At 45.6% G+C, this 26,046-nt stretch overlaps 1 protein-coding gene across 1 annotated transcript in view; it reads left to right on the forward strand.

The window, feature by feature from the left end:
• The window catches only part of GNB5 (G protein subunit beta 5), an 83,464-nt gene that overhangs the window by 33,362 nt on the left and 24,056 nt on the right, over positions 1–26,046 (forward strand). Inside the window, exons 2-5 of the mRNA XM_073568418.1 lie at positions 860–996; positions 2,341–2,382; positions 7,815–7,891; positions 24,753–24,885. Of these exons, the coding sequence (XP_073424519.1) occupies positions 860–996; positions 2,341–2,382; positions 7,815–7,891; positions 24,753–24,885 (389 nt within the window). The remainder of the gene's footprint in view (positions 1–859; positions 997–2,340; positions 2,383–7,814; positions 7,892–24,752; positions 24,886–26,046) is intronic.

The raw sequence follows: 26,046 nt of genomic DNA on the forward strand, positions 1-26,046 counted from the left end.
GCACATGGACATATGATGTGGGATGGTTACTTGGTTCTCACAATGAGAATGTACTGCATGTGGTGATAAGGTAGTGTCTATAATGCAATAATATGTGATTCACTCTGGCAGTAGCTGGTTAACGCCATGTTCACGTGCTGAGTATTTGTTGAGTTTTTTACCTCAGCATTTGTAAGCCAAAACCAGGAATGGGTGATAAATACAGAAGTGATGACGTGTTTCTATTATACTTTTCCTCTGATTGTTTCACTCACGATTTTGACTTATAATTACTGATGTAAAATACTGACCAAATACTGAACGTGTGCACGTGGCCTATAATATCAGTGCTAGCCCGGTACTTCCATACTGCACATCTTTCTCCTGACGGAAGCCAATAGTTTGACAACTGCCTCTACTATTGTATGGGTGTATTTAATTATTTCATGAACAACATACAGTAACATCTTTTTGACCTCCATGTTTCACATGGCTCACTGTTATTTTAAGAAGATTTTAAAAAAATCTTCATTGATTTGATTCCATTTTGGATGCTGGCATAATTTCTCTTCTCACTATATTGGCCCTACTGCTGGCCGTGGCGTTCTCGTTTCCAGGGTGAGCTGCCTCCCTCATACATGAGGCAGTTCTTCCTGTCAGTCTTTATATTGAAAACGACATGTGTGAAGAAACACCTAGCAAATAATGTGTTCATGCTCACATAGAGATAAGCCAGTAGTGCTCCTCTATGTTAGACAATATGTGAACTGTTGACCACCGGGTAAAAATTCACTACAATCGTAGGAAACATCTCTCATAGCACAGTGTTTTTATGAGACATTTATGCCTTTCAGTAATGGTCTGCGCTGTTCCTTTGTAGTGCATCAAGTGGCTGAACGTGTGGAGTCTCTGGGCCAGTTTGTCATGAAAACGAGGCGGACACTGAAGGGCCATGGTAATAAAGTACTCTGTATGGACTGGTGTAAAGACAAAAGAAGGATTGTCAGCTCCTCTCAGGTAACTAATCCACAATCTTACATAAGATGGGCGTGACCGAAAATCATGGGCAAAAATACTGTCAAAATGTTGTGTTTGTCCATTTTACGGTCAGAAGCTATATGAATCATTGTGTGACGTTTCCATGGGTTTGTCGGTATTGATAGCTGTGGTTCTTGTCTGTAGTATGACTATACAATAAGTAATGTTACACAACTAACTACAGAATAATAAGACTTTCTTATGACATGGACAATAGGAGCACCCGGCAGAGCAATCACTCCTGACTATGGAGGAGTTGGGAGATATAGCTGCCAGCCAAATTATCTGCCGAAGTATTGGTCAGCTAAACAGCTAGCTATTGGCTCTGGCTCTTCAGTGGGGTGATGAGTAGGTGGCCCTACTCTTTAATGCCAGTTTTCCCTATACAAACAAGTATTCATATATTAAAGGGAATCTGTCACCTATTTTTTGCCCTATTAGCTGCGGCCACCGCCATCAGGGGCTTATCTGAAACCTGAAAGATAAGAAAAACAAGTTAGATTATACTCACCGGGCGGTCGGGTGCGGTGGGTGTCGCGGTCCGGTCCGGCGTCTCCCATTCTCTAGCGATGGAATCCTCCTTCTCACTTCTGCCGTGGCTCCTGCGCAGGCGTACTTTTCTGCCCTATTGAGGGCAGAGTAAAGTACTGCAGTGCACAGGCGCCGGAAAAGGTCAGAGAGGTCCGGCGCCTGCGCACTTCAGTACTCTGCTCTGCCCTCAACAGGGCAGAGAAAGTACACCTGCGCAGGAGCCGCGGCAGAAGTAAGAAGTAGGACGCCATCGCTAGAGAATGGGAGGTGCCGGACCGGACCGCGACACCCATGGGACCGGACGGACTCACGGGTGAGTATAATCTAACTTGTTTTTCTTATCTTTCAGGTTTCATCGGGGGCTTATCTACAACATTACAGAATGCTGTAGATAAGCCCCTGATGGCGGTGTCCGCAGCTAATAGGGCAAAAAATAGGTGACTGATTCCCTTTAAATCAATATTTATGACACTGGGAGAAGAATATATACTCTGTGAAGCCTGACAGACATTGGGATTATGATAACTCCACAGCTGAGACCATATACTGGGCCCAGATACAATTCAAATTTTTGATACAAGAAGGAAAACTCAATTGTTATGGTTGGGTGCTGAAGACAAGATAGACAGACACACTAGATAGATTTTCTTGTATTTTATCATGTAGCTGATGGTGTTTTCTTGTCTTATTATTCTTTCTATATTGAACTGAACATGATACATCAGCCTGCCTTATTGAGCGCTGTTTATCTACTTATATTTATGATTTTCTGTCTATTTTTTTCTTCTATAGGACGGAAAAGTGATTGTGTGGGATGCTTTTACTACAAATAAGGTTTGTCACATCAGCCCAAAGTGTATGTATGACCCAGTATAGTTTGCTAATAAATTTACAAGTGGAGGCAATAATACATTAGTACATAGTACATTGGCAATTTCCAAGTTCAGAAAAAAAAATGCTAAATGATTAATTAAAAAATGAACCTTATGGGTATGTGCAGATGATCAGCAAACGCTGCGGGTTGGACGCTGTGTACTTCTGCAGGGTCCAACCCACAGCGTCCAGATGTTACAGCATAGTAAATTGGATTTCAAGAAATCCCATCCCCACTATGCGTCCAGAGATGCCTGCGGATCACCCACGGAGACGGACATGCAGTACGTCTCTCCAGACCGCAGCATGTCTATTTCACCCGTACAATGTATTGAACTCTGTAAATCCGCAAGGTTCAGTGATTACATGTGGATTCACCAGCATTCAATAGCCGGCAGCTCTTAGGACACAGTTAACATGCGCTGCGTCCAAAGCGCTGCCAGTTCCTGATCGTCTGCACATACCCTTACATACCTATTACTGTAGCACAGTCACTCAGCTGCTTCCTGCAGGTCCCTGTTTACTTGGTTGCAGTGATTCTCTCTTTACACATGTGACCCCTGCAGTCAGTCATTGGCCTCATCAGTGGCAATGAAGACTTTATCGCTGCAGCCAAATAAGTAAGAACTTAAAAGGTAATTAAATGTTCATTTAAACCCCTTAGAAGGGACATAGTTCACAAAGTTTTGTTCAAGCCAAGGCTAGAATGAGCAGTACTTAATAGAACCGCTAATAATATAATTTTTTAAAACCGATAAAAATATTTTTTATAGAACCGAAAAAATATATATTTTGTAGATTGCAATATATATTGTAAAGAGAACAAAAAATAAACATCAAAGTACTTGGAGAAAACTAGTAAAAAATGAATAAATTATTGAAGAAAAGTAAAGTCAAGGGGTCATTATAACCCCTTTTGTAGTTCTAGTTAAAGGAGTCTTCCCCTATTAAGTTTTATATCCTCAAACACTCATTTGCTTCTAACAACAGCACATAGCAGGTACTGCGTTCCCTGGTTCAGTGAGGGCTCTCAGTCACTGCTCTAGTCTTTATTTAAAGACTGTACTGGTGACATCACTACTACCACTCACATCACCTCTTTAGCCAATCACTGATGTCAGTGGCTATGACGAGTTAGACACAATGAGTCACTGAGCTCAATGATTGGCTACAGCGGTGATGTACACTGTATTCATGATCTCACTACTGCAGCCAGTAAATAGAGACTAGAGCAATCGCAGGCAGGAGGACTAACAGCTGGGTCTGCTGTTTTAAAGGGATATGAGCATTTGGGGACATAAAACTTGATAGTCGAAGACTAAAGAGAGGGCATAATTGTCTTTAATCCCTTTCTGACATTGGGCGTAATAGTACGCCCACGTTGGACTCCACCTGTTTGGTGCGGGCTTCGGCGCTGAGTCCGCATCTTTCCTGGCACATGTCAGCTGATCTATACAGCTGACATGTGCCCGCAACAGCCTCGGATGGAATCGCAATCCACCTGCGGCTGTTAACTAGTTAAATACTGCTGTCAATCTCTGACAGCAGCATTTAACTCACGCTTACCAAAAGCGCGTCTTTTATCCTGCTCATCGGTGACCCCGTCATGTGATCGCGGGTCACCAATGGATTGGCATGACAACCAGAGGTCTCCAGCAGACCTCTATGCTTGTCATAGCCAGATTGCTATGAGCACCGCCCGGCGGCATTTCTGCTACACACAGGTGATCTGATCAAAGCCTATGTAGACAAGGCGATCAAAATGGTGCAGCTTCTAGTCTCCCATGGAGACTACTGAAGCATGCAAAAAGTAAAAAAAAAAGTTTAAAAAAAATAAAAAAATATAAAAGTTCAAATCACTCCCCTTTCAAAATAAAACAATAAAAAAATCACACATACACATAGTAGGTATCAACGCATTCAGAATCGCCCAATATATCAATATAAAAAAAGGATTAACCCGATCGCGAAACGGCATAATGAGAAAAAAGTCAGAACGTCAGAATTACGTTTTTTTGGTCACCGCAACATTGCATTAACATGCAATAACAGGTGATCAAAAGAATGCATCTACACTAAAATGGTATCGTTAAAATTGTCAGCTTGTCATTCAAAAAAATCTGTGAACTTGTAATGATCTGGAGAATCATAATGGCAGGTCAGTTTTAGCATTTACTGAACATGGTAAAAAGAACCTCAAAAAACATTTGTGGAATTGCACTTTTTTTTTGCAATTTCACCACACTTGGAATTTTTTCAAGTGTTTTCCAGTACATGATATGTTAAAACCAATGGTGTTGTTCAAAAGTACATCTTGTCCCGCAAAAAACAAACCCTCTCATGGCCATATTGACAGAAAAATAAAAAAGATATGGCTCTAGGAAGAAGGGGAGCAAATAGCAAAAACGCAAAAACTGAAATATCCCTGGTCGTTAAGGGGTTAAAGGGAATCTGCCAGCTGGATTTCACCCCCCAAACTATTTATATGCGCATGTATCTGTTTCAAAGTCAAGTTCAACAGTACCTTTAAATGACCAGTCCGTTCTTCCATTACTGAGAAATCAGTATTTGAGTTGATATGCAAATGAGGCAGTAGATCTGAAGCCTCTGTCGCTCCAGCTCAATTTTCTACTCAGCATCACTTACTGTTTCTTGGCTGACTGCTGATTTGCCTGAAGTCACTAGCATAGACTGTCAGTCAAACAGGAAGATGCAGCGCTGGGCAAGGAATAGAGCTGGAGTGACAGAGGCTTCGGATCTACAGCCTCATTTACATTACAATTCAAAGGCTGATTTCTCAGTAAAGAAGGAATGGACTCTCTAAGTAAAGGTATTGCAGGAAAAACACATATAAAAAGCAGACTGAAAAAAAGCCCTAGCCAGCTCACCAACCACAGCCGGAGCACGGAACCTCGTCTGGATCCAAGCGACAGTTGATTGTAGACAAGGAAAGGAAAAAAAAAATTCCAGCTTCCAGGATAATAACTTTTTATTCCAAAATATAGATATAAAATTCCATATACAGCTTTCTCTCCATATGCAAATGGTTGTGTGTCGGGCAACGAATCAGCTACGCGTTTCGACCCTTAGTGGATCTTTTTCACAGCTGGGAAAAAGATCCACTAAGGGTCGAAACGCGTAGCTGATTCAGTGCCCGACACACATCCATTTGCATATGGGGAGAAAGCTGTATATGGAATTTTATATCTATATTTTGGAATAAAAAGTTATTATCCTGGAAGCTGGAATTCTTTTTTTTTTTTCTTTCCTTATCTACAAAAAAAAAGGTATTGCAGGACCTGACTTTGAAAGAGCTACATGTGCAAATAAATAATTTGGGGTGTGAAATCCAGCTGACAGATTCCCTTAAAATGTATTTCTGCAGCCAGTTGGACCCTCTGCTTCTCTAGTTGATAACGCTGTATGACAAAACCGTACCACCATAGCCTAACAAAAGGGTTACTGAATGAATTAGGCCTGTTTATTATTAAATAGCTATAATACTAAACTTTAGGGGTTGAAGAAGGAGATTCTGAAACCTGTCTTGCATGAGAGCTTTTCCCACCCCTGGCCTGCCTTCGTATTTACTGCGATATGGTTATTTTGAATGTATATCTACTTTAAACACATGTGGCTAATATAGCAATATTAATAATAATAATAATTATAATGTTCATTTATATAGCGCCAACATATTCCGCAGCGCTTGACAGTTTAACAGTTTCAAAACACAACAGTCATAAGTAACAACGTTAACAATAATACAATGATTAAAGCAAAATAAAACGACCCTGCTCGTACTGGTGTGTATTTACAATGATGGTCCAGCCATCTTGAGGGTGTGGGGATAGATAGAGATAGTGAATGGGCTACACACGCACACTTACACATAAAATGACTTTTATTAGGGAATGTGATAGGCCGCTCTGAACAAATGTGTTTTGAGGGAGTGCCTAAACCTGTGCAAGTTGTGGCTGGTCCTAATTTCTTCCAGAGGATTGACGCATCGCGGGAGAAGTCTTGGAGTCGGGAGTGTGAGGTACGGATTAGTGCAGAGGTTAGTCGAAAGTCGTTTGCAGAGCACAGCGATTGGCTAGGCTGATAGACAGGAATGAGGGAGGAGATGTAATGGGGTGCCGCACTGTGGAGAGCTTTGTGGGTGAGAACAAGCACATTGAACTGGATCCCATAATGAATGGGCAGCCAGTGTAATGACTGGCGAAGAGCGGACGCGTCCAAGTACTGATTAGCCAGTTGAAAGACCCTGGCTGCTACATTAAGGATGGACTGGAGAGGGGAAAGTCGAGTGAGAGGGAGTCCAATTAATAGAGCGTTGCAATAGTCCAGGTGGGCATGGATCAGGGCGACAATGAGGGGTTTTGTTGTTTCCACGGTGAGAAAAGGGCAGATTCTAGATATGTTCTTTAGGTGTAAGCGGCAAGAGATTGTATATGGGAGGTGAAGGAGAGATTGGCATCATAATTGGATATAACAATATAACTGGAGAGTGTGCTGGGATGATTCTAGATCCTCTGCAATATGTAACTGCAATTAGACTGTGTATCAGAAGACTGAGAGCTACAAGAAGATTGGCGCACATTCAGGACTACCGTACTAAAATTAAATTAAAAGCAAGTAATGCTGTAGTGTAACCCATCAAAATGTACCACATCAACACCCAACAGACTATTACATAACACCGCATCTATGATGTCACAGTATGTATATACAGTCATGACCAAAAGTGTTGACATCCTTGAACTTGCAATAATTTTCTGGGAAAAATACTTCATATTCTGAGACATTTTCAAGGGTGCCAACACTTTTAGCCATGACTGTATGTAATTCATATATACAGATGATCTTACCCTCATTTAAAGCACTGATCCCATATGTAACAATCACTTAATAATCACTCTTATGTATTTTTTTTTATAAAAGCAATTGTTACAGTTTTTCCTCCAAAACAATATTGTATCTCATTGCATTTGTAATGCATGCAACCTGAGCATTTAACCCTTTCTACCTTCTTCCATTAGTGGCAGACAGGAGAGGATATAATATAAGAGCACATCTGTGCTTTAGTAACTGATAATACACATCAGACTAGTGGGTCAATGACTTTCATTACTTCAGTTGTGTAATTTTTAGTAGCTTGTGGTCAAAATCAAGTACAGTGGAGGCGACATTTTCCATTGAGACTTTTCTGTTCAAAAGGGTGTGCCCCGTGGAACTAAGTTCTTGTTGTTAGTGCTGGAATGTGTATTACATAACAAAAAAGGTTAAGAATAATATAGAATTAAATGTGATTTTCTTAATATTTATATTATAACACAAAATATACTTTACGTGGATTAGAATGTTTATTTATTTCAATTTTCCCTGTCTTCTAGGAGCATGCAGTCACCATGCCGTGCACCTGGGTGATGGCCTGTGCGTATGCTCCTTCAGGTTGCGCCATTGCTTGTGGGTAAGTGTTGAAAATGTAGTGTTGCTGAAGTTTTTTTTTCATATGTTGTATACATGAAAATAAAATTACAAACATAATAACAGTATGCACAATCCCAATTACAAAAAAGTTGTGGCATTGTAAAATGTAAAAAAAAAAGTTGGTAATTATTTGGAAATCTCTTATAGCCATATTGTATTCACAACAGAACATAGAACACAGATTACAATATGAAATTTTTCCATTTAATTTGAAAAAATTCACTCATTTAGAAGTTGAACAACAAATGTAAAAAAATTTGAGACGCAGCCATGTCTATCATTGAGTAGCATCCCCTCTTCTTCTTACAACAGTCAGTAAGCATCTTGGAAGTGAGGAGACCAGTTGCTGGGGCTCTGAGAGAGGAATATTGTTCAGTTCTTGTCTCATAGGTTTCCAGCTGCTCAACAGTCCTGGGATCTTCTATGCCAAAGTTTTTGTTTCATAATGCCCCAAATATTTTCTATTGGTGAAAGGTCTGGACTGTAGGCCACCGGTTCATCACCCGAACTCTTCCTCTGGGAAGCCATGCTGTTGGGATGGATGCAGTATGTGGTTTAGCATTGTCTTGCTGATATATACAATGTCTTCCCTGAAATAGACATCTTCTGGAAGGAAAGATATGTTGTTCTAAAACTTGTATATAATGATCAGGTCAGCAATGATAGTACCTTTCTAGATGTGTAAAGCTGCCCCTGCCATAGGGACTAATGCAACCCCACACCATCAGATATACAGGTTTTTGAACTGTGTGCTGACAACAAGTTGGATGGTCCTCTCCTCTTTTGTTGCAGAACATGGCGTCCTTGGTTTTCATATAGAATTTCAAATTCAGATGAATACAAAACAGTTTACCATTTTGCCTCAGTCCATTGTAAATGAGCTTTGGCCCAGATAAAATGGCAGCCTTTCTGTGCTGATATATGGCTTCTTCTTTGCTTGATGGAGCTTTATCATAAATTTGTGGATTGCACAGCGAACTGTGTTCACAGTGATTAATAGAAATATTCCTGAGCCCATGCAGTGATTTAAAAGACCAAATTATGCCTGTTTTTATAGCAGTGCTAACAAATAAAGTTTCACTCTGTAGTGGTATACCATGAAAACATTAAACATATGAAATTTTAATTCCATTACTGCTCTTGATCATACGAAAAAGTGGAGTTACTTAGCACATAATTTGGCCACTTCACGTGTGACCAGCAGCCAACAACAAGGCGGTTTCCAGTTGCTGGGAACCTATCTAATGTAAAGATGCAGGCTTCATCCTAGGAGATGATTCACATTTAATAGGTTTCCTGTTATGAATGAGTCACTGGAGGAGGAAAAAACAAAAATGCAAGCTAAGTCCAGAAAACCGGAGAGGTTGGTAGCTAGCGGATTGCAGACCCCTGATCCTATTCACCACAACAAACACTAGCTGTGGAGCGTTCCTACGGTGGTCCTAGACGCCTCTTCACAGCCGCAGAACTAAATACGCCTAAAGAAAGAAAGGGGAAATCTAAACTGCCCCAGAGCAGACTCCAAAGCAATAGACAGCCCCCAACATGTATTGTCGGTGAAAACAGATGAAAACACAAACACAGACAGAAAGACAGGCAGAGTAAATGATGGGGCCCAACTAACTAGATAGGAAAGGACAGAAAAGATGCTGGCTGCAATCCGCAAAAACCCTACCAAAAATCTCCCAACACGTCTGATAGGAAAATGGCTCTGAAGTCACTTGACTTCAAAATTCCTATATCAGCACTCCGATATATTCTGAAGACAGAGCAAAAGGGATTTAACCGATCAGGGACAAAAATGGAAATTCAGCAGAGCCCCAGCCGAGGCTGGCAGAACACAAAACTAAGCAAATCAGACAAAATCTCATGGAACAATAACAGAGCAAAACTTAGCTTTAGAAGACAGGACCTGAACTGGAGGCTAGCGCTTAGAGCAGAGAAATCACCAGCAACCCTACAGGGCGTCGGCTGCCTTATATCCACTCAGAGATTCCGGATGTCCAATCGCAATCCACCTGTTCAGGTGACAGGTTTCTCCCATCCAAATCAGTTTCACCACCTCCTTTCACCAGCAGAGGGAGTTCATCGGACATCAAAGGTGAATGAGAAAATGAGCTCACAAGAGTTTCCAGCAACCGGAGGTCGCCTTATTGGCTGCTGGGTATGCATGAATTGACCAAATTATGTGCTAATCATCTCCATTTTTTCTTATTCTCTAGAGCAGTAATGCAATACAGGGTGCAACTTTATTTGTTTATGTATAGAGATGGCTACTCTTAGTTTGCACCTGTAATAATAATAATAATAATAAATTTTATTTCTATAGCGCCGACATATTCCGCAGCACTTTACATTTCAGAGGGGACTTGTACAGACAATATACATTACAGCATAACAATAATCAAATAGATCATAACAGATACCAAGAGGAATGAGGGCCCTGCTCGCAAGCTTACAATCTATGAGGAAAAAGGGAAGACACGAAAGGTGGATGGTAGCAATTGCCCTGATTGTATGGACCAGCCATAATGTTAAGTGTGTAACAGTACAGACACAGAGGGCTAATGGATGCATAAAGCATGTGGGAACATGATGCGGGGAACCTGGTTATGGTAAAACTTTTGGCTGTGCCACACAGGGATAGATTAGGTTAATGCATTGAGGCGGTAGGCCAGTCTGAATAAATGCGTTTTCAGGGCACGCTTAAAATTGTGGGGATTGGGGACTAATCGTATTGACCTGGGAAGTGCATTCCAAAGAATTGGTGCAGCACGTGTATAGTCTTGGAGACGGGAGTGGGAGGTTCTGATTATTGAGGATGCTAACCTCAGGTCATCAGCAGAATGGAGGGCGTGGCTAGGGTGGTATAGTGAAACAAGGGAGGAGATGTAGGGTGGTGCTGAGCCATGGAGAGCTTTGTGGGTGAGGGAAATTTGTACTGGATTCTGGAGTGTATGGGTAGCCAGTGTAATGACTTGCACAAGGTAGAGGCATCGGTGTAACGATTGGCGAGGAATATGATCCTGGCTGCAGTGTGGTGCCCCTGAGGGTTCAGTCGCCACAGAGGTACTGCACCTTCTGAGGTGTGGTACCCGACCATTCAGGTAAGATGGAGACACCTGACCACACTCCAACACCTACATCCCACACAACATAGTAGTGTAGCAAAGCACTGTTTGGTGGCTCCCTGCTTGGAAAACGAAGAGAGCTGGGAGGTGGGTGGAGTTTAGTCTGCACCCAAAGAGCGGGAAGAGTTTAGGATTTAGTCAGTCTGACTCGGTGAGTCTGACAGAGTGAGAGGAAGAGTGAAGATCCCCCGAGTGGAATGGATGAAGGAAGTGTTGCAGCCGGCCTCAGTGACCTGGGTCCGCTGGCACAGGAAAGAGACATTGATGGGAAGCCTGACTCTCTCCATAAGGAGGAAGGATTAGTACGGAACGTGCGGAGAGGAGGACTAAGGATCAGGGTTAGAGCAGAACCCTTACCAAGTTCACAGCGCAAGGCCGGGGTCCGGTCCCCGAGGTTGTATGGATACTAATGGTCCTGCAGCAGACACCGGAGGAATAGAAGTTGTCACCACTTTATTCCCACACAAGACTTGGGGGCACAACAGCAACGATAGTGAGCCGAGACTTGGTAGCAAGGAGTCCCCGAAGCAGGCTACAGTTGTCTGCCGTACAAGTAGAGTTCATAGGAACATCTGACAGGAGGAACTCCAGTGTAACTCAGTACTGAGAGTACTTCACTATAGACGCAAAAGGGAGACGTTCAGAAAAGGCACTTATGTTGGCGGAGTGTTGGAACGGAGTACTTCATCTTGCCTGGTGGCTGGCTGGGACCCTGACCCGGAGGACACGGCACGGATGCGGGCACCTGTATGCTCAACAGACTGTGAGTAAAGCTTTGGAACTACATGCCCTGGTGTCCTCCACTTATTCCTGCGCCAACATATGCAGCACTGCTACATCGCTGTGCCTGACGCCGCACCATCTATGTCTCCTCCCTATCTCTTCACCTACACTGCCCTGGGACTACAGCCCTACCTGTGGAGGGCCACACCATCATTGCTGCACCACACCATCTGTCCCAGAGGATCTGTCTGCAGCGTCGGCTTAACATCTTCATTGCTGAGCACCACAGGTGGCGTCACGAATAATTCACTCATAAACTTTATTCCATCACTTAATCCCTTTTACATGGGCGCCCAGGGCCACGGACCGGGTCAACGCTGCTGTGACATTCCCCTCTGAGAGTCCGGCCCGGTACCGAGTACCCCACAGCCCTGGGAGGGCAACCCATTTTGGCGTCACGAACAGGATGACGAAGCCTGGTGCCACCGGGTTCTGTGTGCCGAAGATTTATTGGACTTGTGATTGCTGAAAATGTGCAAAATAACCAAATTGATAGACTGTAAAATGGAATCTCAAAATGGCCGCCGGCGCGGTGAAGAAGGGCGTGACAACATGGGTGGTCCTAAGAAAAGACCGCAAACTGCCCTGGGCCTCCCCTGCCTGAACTTCTATGCAACTGCAACATGGCCCACCCCCTGAGGGGTTCGTATACTGGCCTGGTACGGAGGAGTAGGAAGAGGACGCCGCCCCCAGAAGGAGGAGCGAGAGCCGGTGGCAGGAAAGGAGCCCGGGAAGAAGGAGGAAAAATGCCAGGACGCCATGATGGAAGGAAGACGGAGGCCAGGAGATCGCAAAGGAGAAGAACGCCTCTCCACCGGCGCACTGGTCACAAGCACTGGCCTGCTGGAAACCATGGACGTGGAGCAACTGGAGGAAGAGACTGCCCAGCTGAATGACAGCCTGCAGCTGAGGCAGGCCTTGCTGAAGCAGCGGAGGCAGCATGCCCAGGAGGGGCCTGCTGAAGAGGTACCCGTCACCGCTGCACCAGCCTCATTGCCGGCAGCACCTGCTACTGTACCTCCGTGGCACCCGTAACATCGCCGCCAGCGTTTGCTGCTGCTTCCACCCTGGCACCGCTGCCGGACGCCGCTGCCTGCCAGGAGGTGTTATCCTCGGGTCCAGGGACCGACATTGCTGTGGAGGATGCTCCACCTGACCTGCTGACGACGCCTGCGGAGGACCTGAGCGGCCATGAGGAAAAAAGTACTCCCGTCGCCCCTAAGTCCTGGGAAGCCCTGTCAGGCCCCATTGGGTCCCCGCCTGTCCCAACAGTCACCGCAGCCTCCATGTCCATAGCAGTAGTGACACCAGCTGCACCCCCACCAACACAGTGCAGACCAGCCACACAGACACTGGGTGTGAAATCCATGATCCTGGTGCTAGGCAAGGTGCCTATGGACAGAAATGGTCCTGTGCTTGCACAGCCATCAAGTGGCAGCACCCAAGTTTTACCATGCAAGAGACCAAAAGCCAAGGCTACGCAAGCCACCTCTACTCCAGTACAACACCCACTGGTACATGTCACCACCCCTGCTGTTCCACAGGCAGCAGCTCCATCAGCTACCACCTCATCCTTTGTGCAATAAAAATCAACAGGAAGAGGAAAACCTGAAAATCTCCCCTGGAAGCAGCCAAAGAAACAAGCTTCCACCACCCATGGAGGAGACCACCAATAGAACGTTTCCAAAATAGCTAACTGTTACCCAGGAGGGTATTGGCACGTTTGCCCTTGTTATTTTTCCTCATTGTTTATTATGTTTCTTTGATCCAAGTTTTTGCCTAGTCTTTGACAGCATTTTTACTGAACTGCAGAGATCATGGACAATGAATGATCCACAAACTGTGTTTGTAAATAGTTGCACCTCTTAAGGTGCCCTCTCTTGGTTTTACATAGATCTTTTATGAATAAGAACTACCTCATCATGGAGCATAGCTCCAATCCAAGGACACTGCAAGAAATCCAGGCTGGGAGCGGTGTCCAGCACGTGCAAGAATTATTGATGTCTTAATGAGAAGTATTGTGTGATGTGTCTTATAAAAAAAAAAAAATGTTGATAGTAATATTTAGGTATTCGATTAGGAACAGACATTTTGCTTTAATAAAGATGAAAAGTTTTGATTAGAGATTTGAATGCAGGTGACGAGCCAGGCATCAGTGGTTGTCACCCAAGTCTAGCAGAAACGTTGAAAATGTGAAAGACAAAGAGAAGAGAAATGTGTTAATCATAGTACTTGAAATGGTAGTGAGTTTACTTCCATAGCACTTTAAAATTAGGCAATATAACTTTAAAATTAGGTAAATATAGATAGTCTGTTAAAATTGTTTGCAACGTTCAAGAATGAGTGCCTCCCACATTGGGAAGTTTAGATAAGAATTGTTTATCAAGCATTTCAAAAATTTTGTATGTTCCTTATTTGTTTCATCTTTGTTTCACTTGCAGCCCACGGACGTGCTGTGTTTAACGGGGGGTATGTGGCGCCCCTGAGGGTTCAGTCGCCACAGAGGTACTGCACCTCCTCCTGAGGTGTGGTACCCCACCATTCAGGTAAGGTGGAGACACCTGACCACACTCCAACACCTACATCCCACACAACATAGTAGTGTAGCAAAGCACCGTTTGGTGGCTCCCTGCTTGGAACACGAAGAGTGCTGGGAGGTGGGTGGAGTTTAGTCTGCACCAAAAGAGCGGAAAGAGTTTAGGAATTAGCCTGACTCGGTGAGTCTGACGGAGTGAGAGAAAGAGTGAAGATCCCCCAAGTGGGATGGATGAATGAAGTGCTGCCGCCGACCTCAGTGACCTGGGTCCGCTGGCACAGGAAAGAGACATTGATGGGAAGCCTGACTCTCTCCATAAGAAGGAAGGATTAGTATGGAACGTGAGGAGAGGAAGACTAAGGATTAGGGTTAGAGCAGAACCCTTCCCAAGTTCACAGCGCAAGGCCGGGGTCCGGTCCCCGACGTTGTATGGATACTAAGGGTCCTGCAGCAGACACCGGAGGAATAGAAGTTGTCACCACTTTATTCCCACACAAGACTTGGGGGCACAACAGCAACGATAGTGAGCCGGGACTTGGTAGCAAGGAGTCCCCGAAGCAGGCTACAGCTGTCTGCCGTACAAGTAGAGTTCATAGGAACATCTGACAGGAGGAACTCCAGTGTAACTCAGTACTGAGAGTACTTCACTATAGGCGCAAAAGGGAGACGTTCAGAAAAGGCACTTATGTTGGTGGAGTGTTGGAACGGAGTACTTCATCTTGCCTGGTGGTTGGCTGGGCCCCTGACCCGGAGGACACGGCACGGATGCGGGCACCTGTATGCTCAACAGACTGTGAGTAAAGCTTTGGAACTACATGCCCTGGTGTCCTCCACTTATTCCTGCGCCAACACACTCAGCACTGCTACATCGCTGTGCCTGACACCGCACCATCTACGTCTCCTCCCTATCTCTTCACCTACACTGCCCTGGGACTACAGCCCTACCTGTGGAGGGCCACACCATCATTGCTGCACCACACGGATCTGTCCCAGAGGATCTGTCTGCAGCGTCTGCTTAACATCTTCATTGCCGAACACCACAGGTGGCGTCACGAATCATTCACTCATAAACTTCATTCCATCACTTAATCCCTTTTACATGGGCGCCCAGGGCCACGGACCGGGTCACCGCTGCTGTGACATTCCCCTCTGAGAGACCGGCCCGGTACCGAGTACCCCACAGCCCTGGGAGGGCGACCCAGGAGCATTCAAGACAGATTGGAGGGGGGAGAGTTTGGTAGGAGGAAGACCGATTAGAAGAGAGTTACAATAGTCGAGACGAGAATGAATAAGAGAAACAGTAAGAATTTTTGCAGAGTCAAAAGTAAGAAGTACAAAAGTAAGTGCACACTAGCTTTCTATTTGGAAGTGACAGTTAGTCTTTTGCTATTTGTTTATTGCAGTACTACCTGAGGGCCAGTAGATCACGAGCATCCACTATTGACCGTCAGCTTTGTTCCTTGTTCACATGGATTCTTCCAGAATCTCTGAATTTTTTAATGATATTATGTACTGTTGATGATGGGATATTTAAAGTCTTTTAATTTTACATTCAGGAGCATTTTTCTTACTTGTTCCAGTCTTTAGACACAGTTGTTCACACGTTGGTGAACCTCTGACCATCTTGAACTCTCAGAGACTCTGCCTTTCTAACAATCTCTATATAAAAAGCCATCAGCTTCTAAGTGGCTTCATTTTCTTAAACACAAATAACAGGATTTGGTTGCTTAGAGTCTTCATTGGGGGACACAGAAGCTGTGGGTGTATGCTGCTGTCACTAGGAGGTTGACACTATGCATGAAAAAAATGTTAACTCCGCCTCCGCAGTATACACCCCTCCGACAGGCTGCAGGACAATCAGTTAGTGAAAAAGCAGTAGGAGGAGACATTATCATGTAAGTCATCATATATTCAATACACGTAATAAAATCATAGGAGGTCGCTGTGTCCCCCAATGAAGACTCTGAGAAAGAGATTTTACGGTAAGCAACCAAAATCCTATTTTCTCTTTTGTCTCATTGGGGGACACAGAAACCGTGGGATGTCCAAAAGCAGTCCCTGGGGTGGGAAAAAACAGAAACTTCATTCAGGCTGGAGAACTCACCACTGCCGCCTGCAAGATTCTTCTGCCTAGACTGGCATCTGCTGAAGCATAGGTATGGACCTTTTAGAACCTTGAAAAGGTATGCACGGACGACCATGTGGCAGCCTTGCACAACAGCATGGCTAATGCCCTGTTGTGTACTGCCCAGGGGGCGCCCACCGCCCAGGTTGAATGGGCATTGACCCCAGCAGGGGACACCCTGTCCTTCACCCGGTAGGCTTCCAGAATTGCCATTCTGATCCAGCGGTCAATTGTTGCTTTAGATGCCGGCAGGCCTCTTCTCACCCCATTGGGGATAACAAAGAGCGAGTCCGTCTTCCTGAAGGGAGCGGTCCTGGCCAGATAAATCCTTATTGTCTTGACCAGGTCTAGCTTATTCAAAGAACGCTCCAGCGGAAGGGTTGGAGTGGGACAAAATGACGGAAGGATTATATCCTCGTTCAGGTGGAAGGCCGATACCACCTTGGGAAGAAAGTTAGGAGGAGGCTGCAAAACAACCTTGTCCTGGTGCATAATTAGAAATGGAGGGCGACAGGACAATGCCGCCAATTCTGAAACCTGCCTAATAGAGGTGATGACTACGAGAAATACCACCTTCCAGGACAACAAAGACATGGAAGCTTCTTGGAGGGGTTCGAAGGGTGAACCTGTCAAGGCTTCCAAGACCAAGTTAAGATCCTATGGAGCCACAGGGGATCTGTAAGGAGGGGCCGCATGTGCCACTCCTTGCAGAAAGGTCTTAACCTGTAAGCAGGAGGCCAAATTTCTTTGAAAAAGAATAGAGAGAGCAGATACCTGGCCTTTCAAGGAACTTAGGGCCAAACCGCCATCTAACCCTGCTTGGAGAAAGGCTAGGACAGATGGCAGGGAACAGGGCATAGGTGTGATGAGATTAGACTCACACCAGCCAAAATAGGCCTTCCAGGCTCGATAATAGACCCTGGAAGAGGAAGGTTTCCTAGCCTGAATTATAGTATTAATGACTTGGTCCGAAAAACCAGCTGCTCTCAGTACTGTGGTTTCAACGGCCATGCCGTCAAATTGAGCAACCGAGAATTCGGGTGGTAAAACGGCCCCTGAGCCAGGAGATCTGGTCTGTCGGAGAATCTCCAGGGGGTGCCTGTGAGAAGATTGATCATTTCTGCGAACCAGGCCCTCCTGGGCCAGTACGGGGCGATCAATATGACCGGCACCCCTTCCGCCTTGATCTTCTTTAGCAGTCTGGGCAGGACAGGAAGGGGAGGGAACAGGTAACAGAGTCTAAACGGTGTCCAGGGAATAACCAGCGCATTGACCCCTATTGCTAGAGGATCCTGAGACAAACTGTTGGACCCTCCTGTTCTGTCGCGATGCCAAGAGGTCCACATCTGGAGTCCCCCAGAGCTGGCATATCTGATGGAACACGTCCTGGTGTAAGGACCATTCTCCTGCCACAAGCCCCTCCTGACTGAGGAAGTCGGCGGCTGTGTTGTCTGTGCCGGGAATGTAAACTGCCGGAATTGCGGTTTCTGCCCAGTTGAAGATTCTGGATACCTCGGCCAGTGCCCGGGGACTTCTGATTCCCCCTTGGTGATTGATGTACGCCACCGCCGTGGCATTGTCCATTTGAATCCGGACTGGCTGGTTGTTGAAGTATCTTTCCCAATGTAGAAGTGCTAGAAAGACCACCGTCAGTTCTAGAATGTTGATTGATAGTGAGGATTCTTGCCTCGACCATCGTCCCTGGACCGTCAGGTGGAGGAATACCGCACCCCAGCCCAGGAGACTGGCATCTGTAGTTACTACCTGCCAGTGGACAGGGGGAAAAGGCTGACCCAGACGAACAAGGGGGGAGGTCATCCATACACTTGAGGGACTCCCTGGTCTGAATGGAAGGGAGCAAAGGGCGATCCAGCGAAGAGATAGACCTGTCCCACTGAAGGAGCATGTTCCTCTGCAGTATTCTGGAATGGAACAGGGCAAAGGGTATTGCCTCTGAAGCTGCCACCAACCTTCCCAGGATTCTCATGGCAGCGCGAAAGGACAGAAGCCGGAATTTCAACAGAGAGCGAATTCCCTGCTGGAGGGTAATCCACATTCTTTCTGGGAGACCCTCTAGCGGCGGGTGTCGATTATCATCCCTAATGTCACGCCCCGCTCACCTGGGGGCGGGACCTCGGCCCCGACGTCATCTCTTCCGGAGCCGCGGTCACTCCGGGGGTCCCGCCGGGTGCGCACGCGCACCTCTCGTACCTAGGTCCCTGTCTCCTTCATGTTATGTCTGCGCTTGCGCGCTTTTCTCAGTTCGGTCTCCAGGTCAGTCCTCTCAAAGGTACTGGAAGACTTGACCCAGAAGCTCTCGTGATCATGTGCTATATCAGGCTGCCTATTCCTAGGGGAGGTGCCTGATTATTGTTGTGCTTCCTGGCTTGGTCTGCCGTGTCCCTGCCTGGTTGTGCGCTGTATTCGGGTCTCCTGCCTTGCACTCTGTTGTGCCTCTTGGCACACACTCTCAACCTGCACTCTGCCTTGTACTCGGTTTTGCCTCCTGGCACACGCTCAGACCCTGTGCTCTGTCTTGTACTTAGTTGTGCCTCCTGGCACACACTCTGATCCTGTGCTCTGTCTTGTACTCAGTTGTGCCTCCTGGCACACACTCTGACCCTGTGCCTTGTCTCATGCTCAGTTGTGCCTCCTGGCACATGCTCTGATCCTGTACTCTCTCTCTTACTCAGTTGTGCCTCCTGGCACACGTTCCAATCCTGCACTCTGTCTTATGCTCAGTTGTGCCCTCTGGCACACACCCTGCTCCTGTACTCTGTTACACCTGCTGGCACACCTGCTGCCTGACTCAGTGCTCTGACGTGCTCCTTGAACGCATCCTGCTTCACTCACACCCGGGCGTATGTAGTCTCTGTATACCACGGGTTCCCGTGTCCACGCTTCACACGTTCCTGCAGACACACTCACCCACTCGTGTCTCCTGTGAGCCGGCCGCCTGGTGCCAGCAGTCGTGGTACCTCACCCCCTGGGGCTTGCCCCTGACACTCCCTGTATAGGGGGTGGTCTTCACTAGGTCAGCTCGCCCTGGGAGGGTTGGTGCCACGACCCAGAGGGTCCACTCCAGGAGTCGTCACACCTAAGAATTCTAGGCGTTGTGTTGGCGTTAGGTGGTATTTCTCTGTTTATGATCCAACCAAACCGGGACAGCGTGTTTAAAACTACCGCTAGATTTTCCTGGGCCTGAGCGAAGGAGGGCGCCTTGACGAGAATATCGTCGAGATTTGGTACCAATATTAAGCCTCTGACCCTTAATATAGCAACCATCGCTGCCATAATCTTTGTAAAAATTCTGGGGGCTGTTGCCAGCCCAAATGGCAGGGCCACAAACTGGAAATGCTGCTTTTGGACAGCAAAAGAAACCTCTGATGTCCCTGAAAAATGGGGACATGTAGGTAGGCATCCCAGATATCTCTGGAACATAGGAATTCCTGATCCTCCATAGGCGTAATTACCGACCGAATTGATTCCATCCTGAAATGGCGTAAGCGGACCCATCTGTTTAGCCTTTTGAGGTCTAGTATGGGGCGAACTGAGCCATCCCTTTTCGGTATCACAAACAGGTTTGGGTAAAAGCCGGTGAAACGTTCCTGCTCGGGAACGGGGACAATTACTCCTGCGTTGAGGAGAGAGTCGATTGCCGCAAAAAACCTAGAGCCATAGCAGCGTCTTTTGGTGGCTGCGATAGAAAGAAGTGATCTCGCAGAAGCGCGTTGAAGTCTATCTTGCATCCTGTTGATACTACCTCCTTTACCCAGATATCCTCTACTGAATTCTGCCAGACATCTCCGAAGAGGAGAAGGTGGCCTCCTAGTCTGGGAGAGGTACTGGGAAGGGAGTTGGACTCCCTGCTGGCGTCAGGCTGAAGGGGCTCTGCCCGGCCCTGACCTGGTAGCTCTGCTGTTGGAACTGCGGGAGTGCCATGACAGGGTGGCCCGAAATGATACCTTCCCCCTATCTCTCGGTGCTTGTAACCTCTGCGGGCCCTAAGCATAAGTGCCTGTTGCTGGGGTACGGCGACAAGGCTGAAAGGGCTGAGCCCTACGTTTGAAATCATATCGACGAGGCTTGGCCTGAGGGAGAAGGGAGCTTGGACCCCCCGTTGCATCCTTAATGATTTGATCTAACATTGACCCAAAGAGCCGGGTGCCCTGAAACGACAGATTGGTCAGTGATTTCTTTGAGGACAAATCATCCTGCCAAGCCTTTACCATGTTACCATGTTTACCATGTTACTGGATGCTTGAGCTGTGCAAGACGTGGCATCCAGGGCTGCTGATACCATATACCTCCCGGCATGAGAAATTTGATCTGCGAACTCCGCTAGTTCTGCTGGTGGGGCCCCGGCCAATATGCTCTGTCTAAGCTGTTTGGCCCATTCTGTAACAGACTTAGCTACCCAGGCTGAGGTGAAGGCTGGACACAATGTAGCGGCTGCTGCCTCAAAGGCAGATTTTAAAAATTCAAATTTCACTGACCGTCACATCCAAGCATAAGCATAGTGTGAACAGGTGCTTAACCTAGAGTCACCAACTCATATACATTTGCTTGAATGTCCACACTTGGTTCCATGTTTTCCTGTGAATGAAATATTGCTATAGGAGATTTCCAAATCATTGCTTTCTTGTTTTCTTTACATTTTATGCAGCGTCCCAACTCTTTTGGAATTGAGATTGTAAATGAATGTTGTACACAGGTACAGTACAGTATATTTTAGATGGGGGGGGGGCAAAAAACAAAATCTTATAAATGTCTAATTGTATGTTTTTTGGTGCAAGTTGTACTTGCTTTATCTGTTGAATAAAAACTATCTGATTTAAAAAAAAACCCAGTATATTTTAGATACCTTGTGAAGTTTTCTATTTTTTTAGATTTATTGTAACCTTCTTAAAATTCTCATAACTTAGTCAATTCCACCCTGCACCACGTAACCATGTAATTCAAGCTGGGCATCAATATTAAATAGCCATCTGCAAAACCTATGAATTAGTCAGTATGTTCTATTAGTATCAAAGTGACAGTTCTACCAATAGTTTCCGAGGGATTTTATAGCATCAGTATAGCCGCACTTCCTATTGTCATTGTTGGAGTAAATGGCTGTTGTAACTAAATAGAAGAATAAGAATATCTATGTGAGTAATAAATACTAAATAATAACATTTTCCTATAATCCATAATAGTATTGATACATTTGCTAGTTTCATGTTGGAATATTCTTTGAACTAAATGTTCAGTCCCATAATATTTTTTTCTAATTGCTGTAGATTGTGTAAAATAACTACAGGAATAACAATCCCCTTATCAATCTCCTGCTGCTTCAGCGTCAGCGATACGACCTAGTAGGGATCGCTGGTGCGTCACTAAATGATCGCTAGTAAGCTGCCAAACAGGCAGATCTCTTCAGCGACGCAGCAACTATCCAGCGATCAAACACAGCGATGCATGCTGGCCAACGGGACGCCAACAGCGAAAAAATGGCCCAGGACATTCCTGCATGATGAGCGATATCCAGCAGGGGGGAAGGGCGCTGCTGTGTGTCACATGTAGCGAGATCACTGTTGCGTCACAAAATTGGTGACGCATTAGAATCATAGAATCGTAGAGTTGGAAGGGACCTCCTGGGCCATCTGGTCCAACCCCCTGCTCAAAGCAGGATTCGCTAAATCATCCCAGTCATCCCATTAGCAATCTCGCTAGCGATTTCGCTATGTGAGACCATGCTCTGCTGATGTTTGTTTACCAGATTACAAGGGTGACATGGCAACAACGCCAATCACTGACTCTAGTGAGATCACCTCTGCATCCAGTGATTGGCTGCCAGTGATCACAAATCATGTTATCAGGTTGCAACCGGAGCCATATTAACAGAGTCTGGTAGAAACCCGGGAAGCAATGGTGTGGTAAAGGGCCCGTCACACACAGCGATCTCGCTGATTTTGTGATGCCACAGCGATCTCGCCAGCGAGATCGCTGTGTGTGACGGGGATCAGCGACCGGCCCCCCTGTCGGTTATCGCTGATCGTCCTCGATCGGCCTGGGCCATTTTTCGATCGCTGGTCTCCCGCTGGCCAGCGCGCATCGCTGCGTGTGGCAGCGAGAGACCAGCGATCAGCGACGCTGGGCGCTGGTTTCTAATGTAAACATCGGGTATCCAGGAGCTGCGCAGCTCTTAGATACCCGATGTTTACCTTGGAAACCAGTGTGTGTGCCGGTTTCCAAGGTAAACAGCGGGTATCCAAGAGCCGCGGCTCCTGGATACCCGATGTTTGCATTAGAAACCAGCTTGCTCGCTGGTCCTGATCGCTGGAGGGGCTGTCTATGTGACAGCTCACCAGCGATCAGCCTAACGATGTCCCAGGGATCCCATCCATGTCGGATCATTGGTGGGATCGCTGGGACATCGCTATGTGTAACGGGGCCTTAACTGTGGGGAAGATGGTCAAAGTTTTACTACTTTTGTTATTTTAGACTACTTGAAAAAAAATGTATGTATTTGACAACCAAAGAGGTTCTCCGGGAACAGAGAAAATAAATAAAGTTGTCAACAACAACTTTAACTAAAACAGATCACCCACTCACCCCTAAATTGTCATTTCATTGATTGAACACACTAGACTCTAATTTCACCTTCAAATTATCTGCAAATCCTAAAGGTTCACATACTTTTGCTACTCACAGGTGTGATTTTGGATAATTTTCCTCATGAAAAAAAAGTGTAATATTTTTATTCATTTTGTTTAATTTGGTTCTGTTTATTTTTAGGATTTGTGTGAAAATCTGATCTAGTTTTAGGTCCAATGTATTAAGAAATCTAGAAAATTCTGAAGGGTTTACAAACTTTCAAGCAGCACTGTAACTAAAGGAAATATCATTATAAATACATTTCTAACATGTATAGGGAATTTTTCATCAGGTCTTTGCCACCAAACCTGAGAGCAACAGAATGTAAGCACAGAGACCCGAATACCAGGGTGGTGACACCTACTGGGCTGCATGCTGCAGTTTTGATAAAATCACTGTTTTATCATCAGGACATTATCACTAGAGGACTACTTGGCCTGCTGCCAGGTAGTCCAACCAATCAACACCTACTGATTGGCAGCTTTCTGCCTATGCACAGTTTACACAGACAGTCGTCAATCAGTGATGTGGCTGGAGTTACACAGAGCTCAGCATTCATAGAACCATTAGATCTGCAGCAGATAAAACAGTGATATTAGCAAAACTGTAGCAAGCAGCCCAGTAAGTGATACATCACTGAAATCATGATCTCTCCCTACATCATGCTGCTGAGATGGGTTAGAAATATGTGGTGACTGATTCCCTTTGATTAGTCAATCACACTAAATTTTTCTATGGAGATAATCACCATTGAATTAAATTTTTACACTTGTTATACTGACAGAAACCTGGCCTAGAATGCTTGGACAGATGCCTGTGAGTATGTGCAGCAGGAAGTTCTGGTGCAGTAACTTGGCAATAACCTACACATACTGTCATTTGGGAAGACGGGGTGGACAGCAGTGTGAGCAACCTCTTCTTACCTCACCACCACTGGTATCTCCAGTATTAGATCAGAAACACAGGGTAAACAGCAGTATGAGCAGCCTCTTCTTACCTCAGTCAGCACCACTGGTATCCAGTATTAGATCAGAAATACATGGTGGACAGCAGTGTGAGCAGCCTTTTTTTTACCTCAGCACTCCTGGTATCTCCAGTATTAGATCAGAAACACAGTGTGGACAGCAGTGTGAGCAGCCTCTTCTTACCTCAGCACTCCTGGTATCTCCAGTATTAGGTCAGAAACACAGTGTTGACAGCAGTGTGAGCAGCCTCTTCTTACCTCAGCACTCCTGGTATCTCCAGTATTAGGTCAGAAACACAAGGTGGACAGCAGTGTGAGCAGCCTCGTCTTACCTCGACAGTTCTGGTTTCTCTACCATTAGATCAGAATTTCTACTGGGATCACATCTTCCTACACATGAAGGGCGCAGGATATGTTTTCTACCCATGCTCACTGGCATCTGTCCTATTAACATTCTAATGTTTCTGTGAGTGTAAAAAGACAAATGTCATTTTAACTCTATAGTATTCACCTCCCTATACAAAACTAATGACATTTGCTAATTAATCAAATTTAGTAATTTATTTATGACACATTCTTGAGTTATTTTTTTCTGTTCCAATAGAGAAGCTCTTTAAGTTTTATTTAATTTGTTTATTAACGTCTGCAATTTGATGATTACAGCGGTTTGGATAATAAGTGTTCTGTATACCCTCTGACATTTGATAAAAATGAAAACATGGCTGCAAAGAAGAAGTCAGTGGCGATGCACACCAATTACTTGTCTGCCTGCAGCTTCACTAACTCTGACATGCAGGTAAATGATGCTGTACAGAGATCTCTCATTTAACTGATTCAAAATCCCTTATTCCATTTAGGTGGGTAATAAAATGGCAAGATAAATTATAGCATTTTATCAGTCTGGAGACACTAGTGGAGGATGCTTACTGTGTATAACTTCATATGAATTTCATTTAGCGTCTGGTATTAGATATAAGTAACCCGAATTTTACCATTTAAAGGGTTTCTCCATTACTTTACTATTGATGACCTATAACCAGGATAGTAACCAACAAATTAAAGCTGCACTCTGAAACATGACAATATGTAAACATTGAAATTGGAACTGCATTACTGGTATAGAAAAAAAGGTTTAAAAATGAATGTACCTAGCGCACAAATTGGCCAAAGTATGTGAGCCCAACAGCCAGTGACAAGGTGTTCCCCTTTGTTGGGACCATATACCTAGCAAGATGCCTCTCCCTGGCTGGAAGGCTACAATTATATGGGCAGAATTAGATCAAAGATTGGTGATCCTTATCACAGTATAGTGTCACTTAAGCCCCCGTCACACACAGCGAGATCGCTAGCGAGATCGCTGCTGAGTCACAAGTTTTGTGACGCAACAGCGATCTCACCAGCGATAACGCTGTGTGTGACATGTATCAGCAACCGGCCCCCTGCCAGGTATCGCTGATTGTGCTCGAAAGCCCTGGACATTTTCTTTGATCGTTGGTCTCCCGCTGGCCCCGTCACACATAGCGATGCACCAGCGATCCCGACAATGATATAACCTTGTCAGGATCGCTGGTGTGTCGCTACATGATCGCTGGTGAGCTGCCGTGGGTAACAAGCGCGCGCGTTGCTTAGTTACCCGCTGTGTACCTTAGATACCAGCGTGCTGGCGCTGCAAGCTGGTATCCAAGGTAAACAGCGGGTTTCTAAGCGCCGTGTGGTGCTTAGAAACCCGCTGTTTACCTTTGATACCAGCTCCCAGCACCAGCACGCTGGTATCTAAGGTACACAGTGGGTAACTAAGTGACGCGCGCACTTAGTTACCCACGGTTTACCTCGGATACCAGCTCCAGCTCGCTGATCGATGGTCTCCCGCCTGCCACATGCAGCAATGCGTGCTGGCCAGTGGGAGACCAACGATCGAAAAAATGTCCAGGGCTTTCGAGAACGATCAGCGATATCC

The sequence above is a fragment of the Dendrobates tinctorius genome, unplaced genomic scaffold (genome assembly GCF_039654945.1).
Source record: "Dendrobates tinctorius isolate UK_male_01 unplaced genomic scaffold, ASM3965494v1 ptg000022l, whole genome shotgun sequence".
Classification (NCBI taxonomy): Eukaryota; Metazoa; Chordata; class Amphibia; order Anura; family Dendrobatidae; genus Dendrobates; species Dendrobates tinctorius.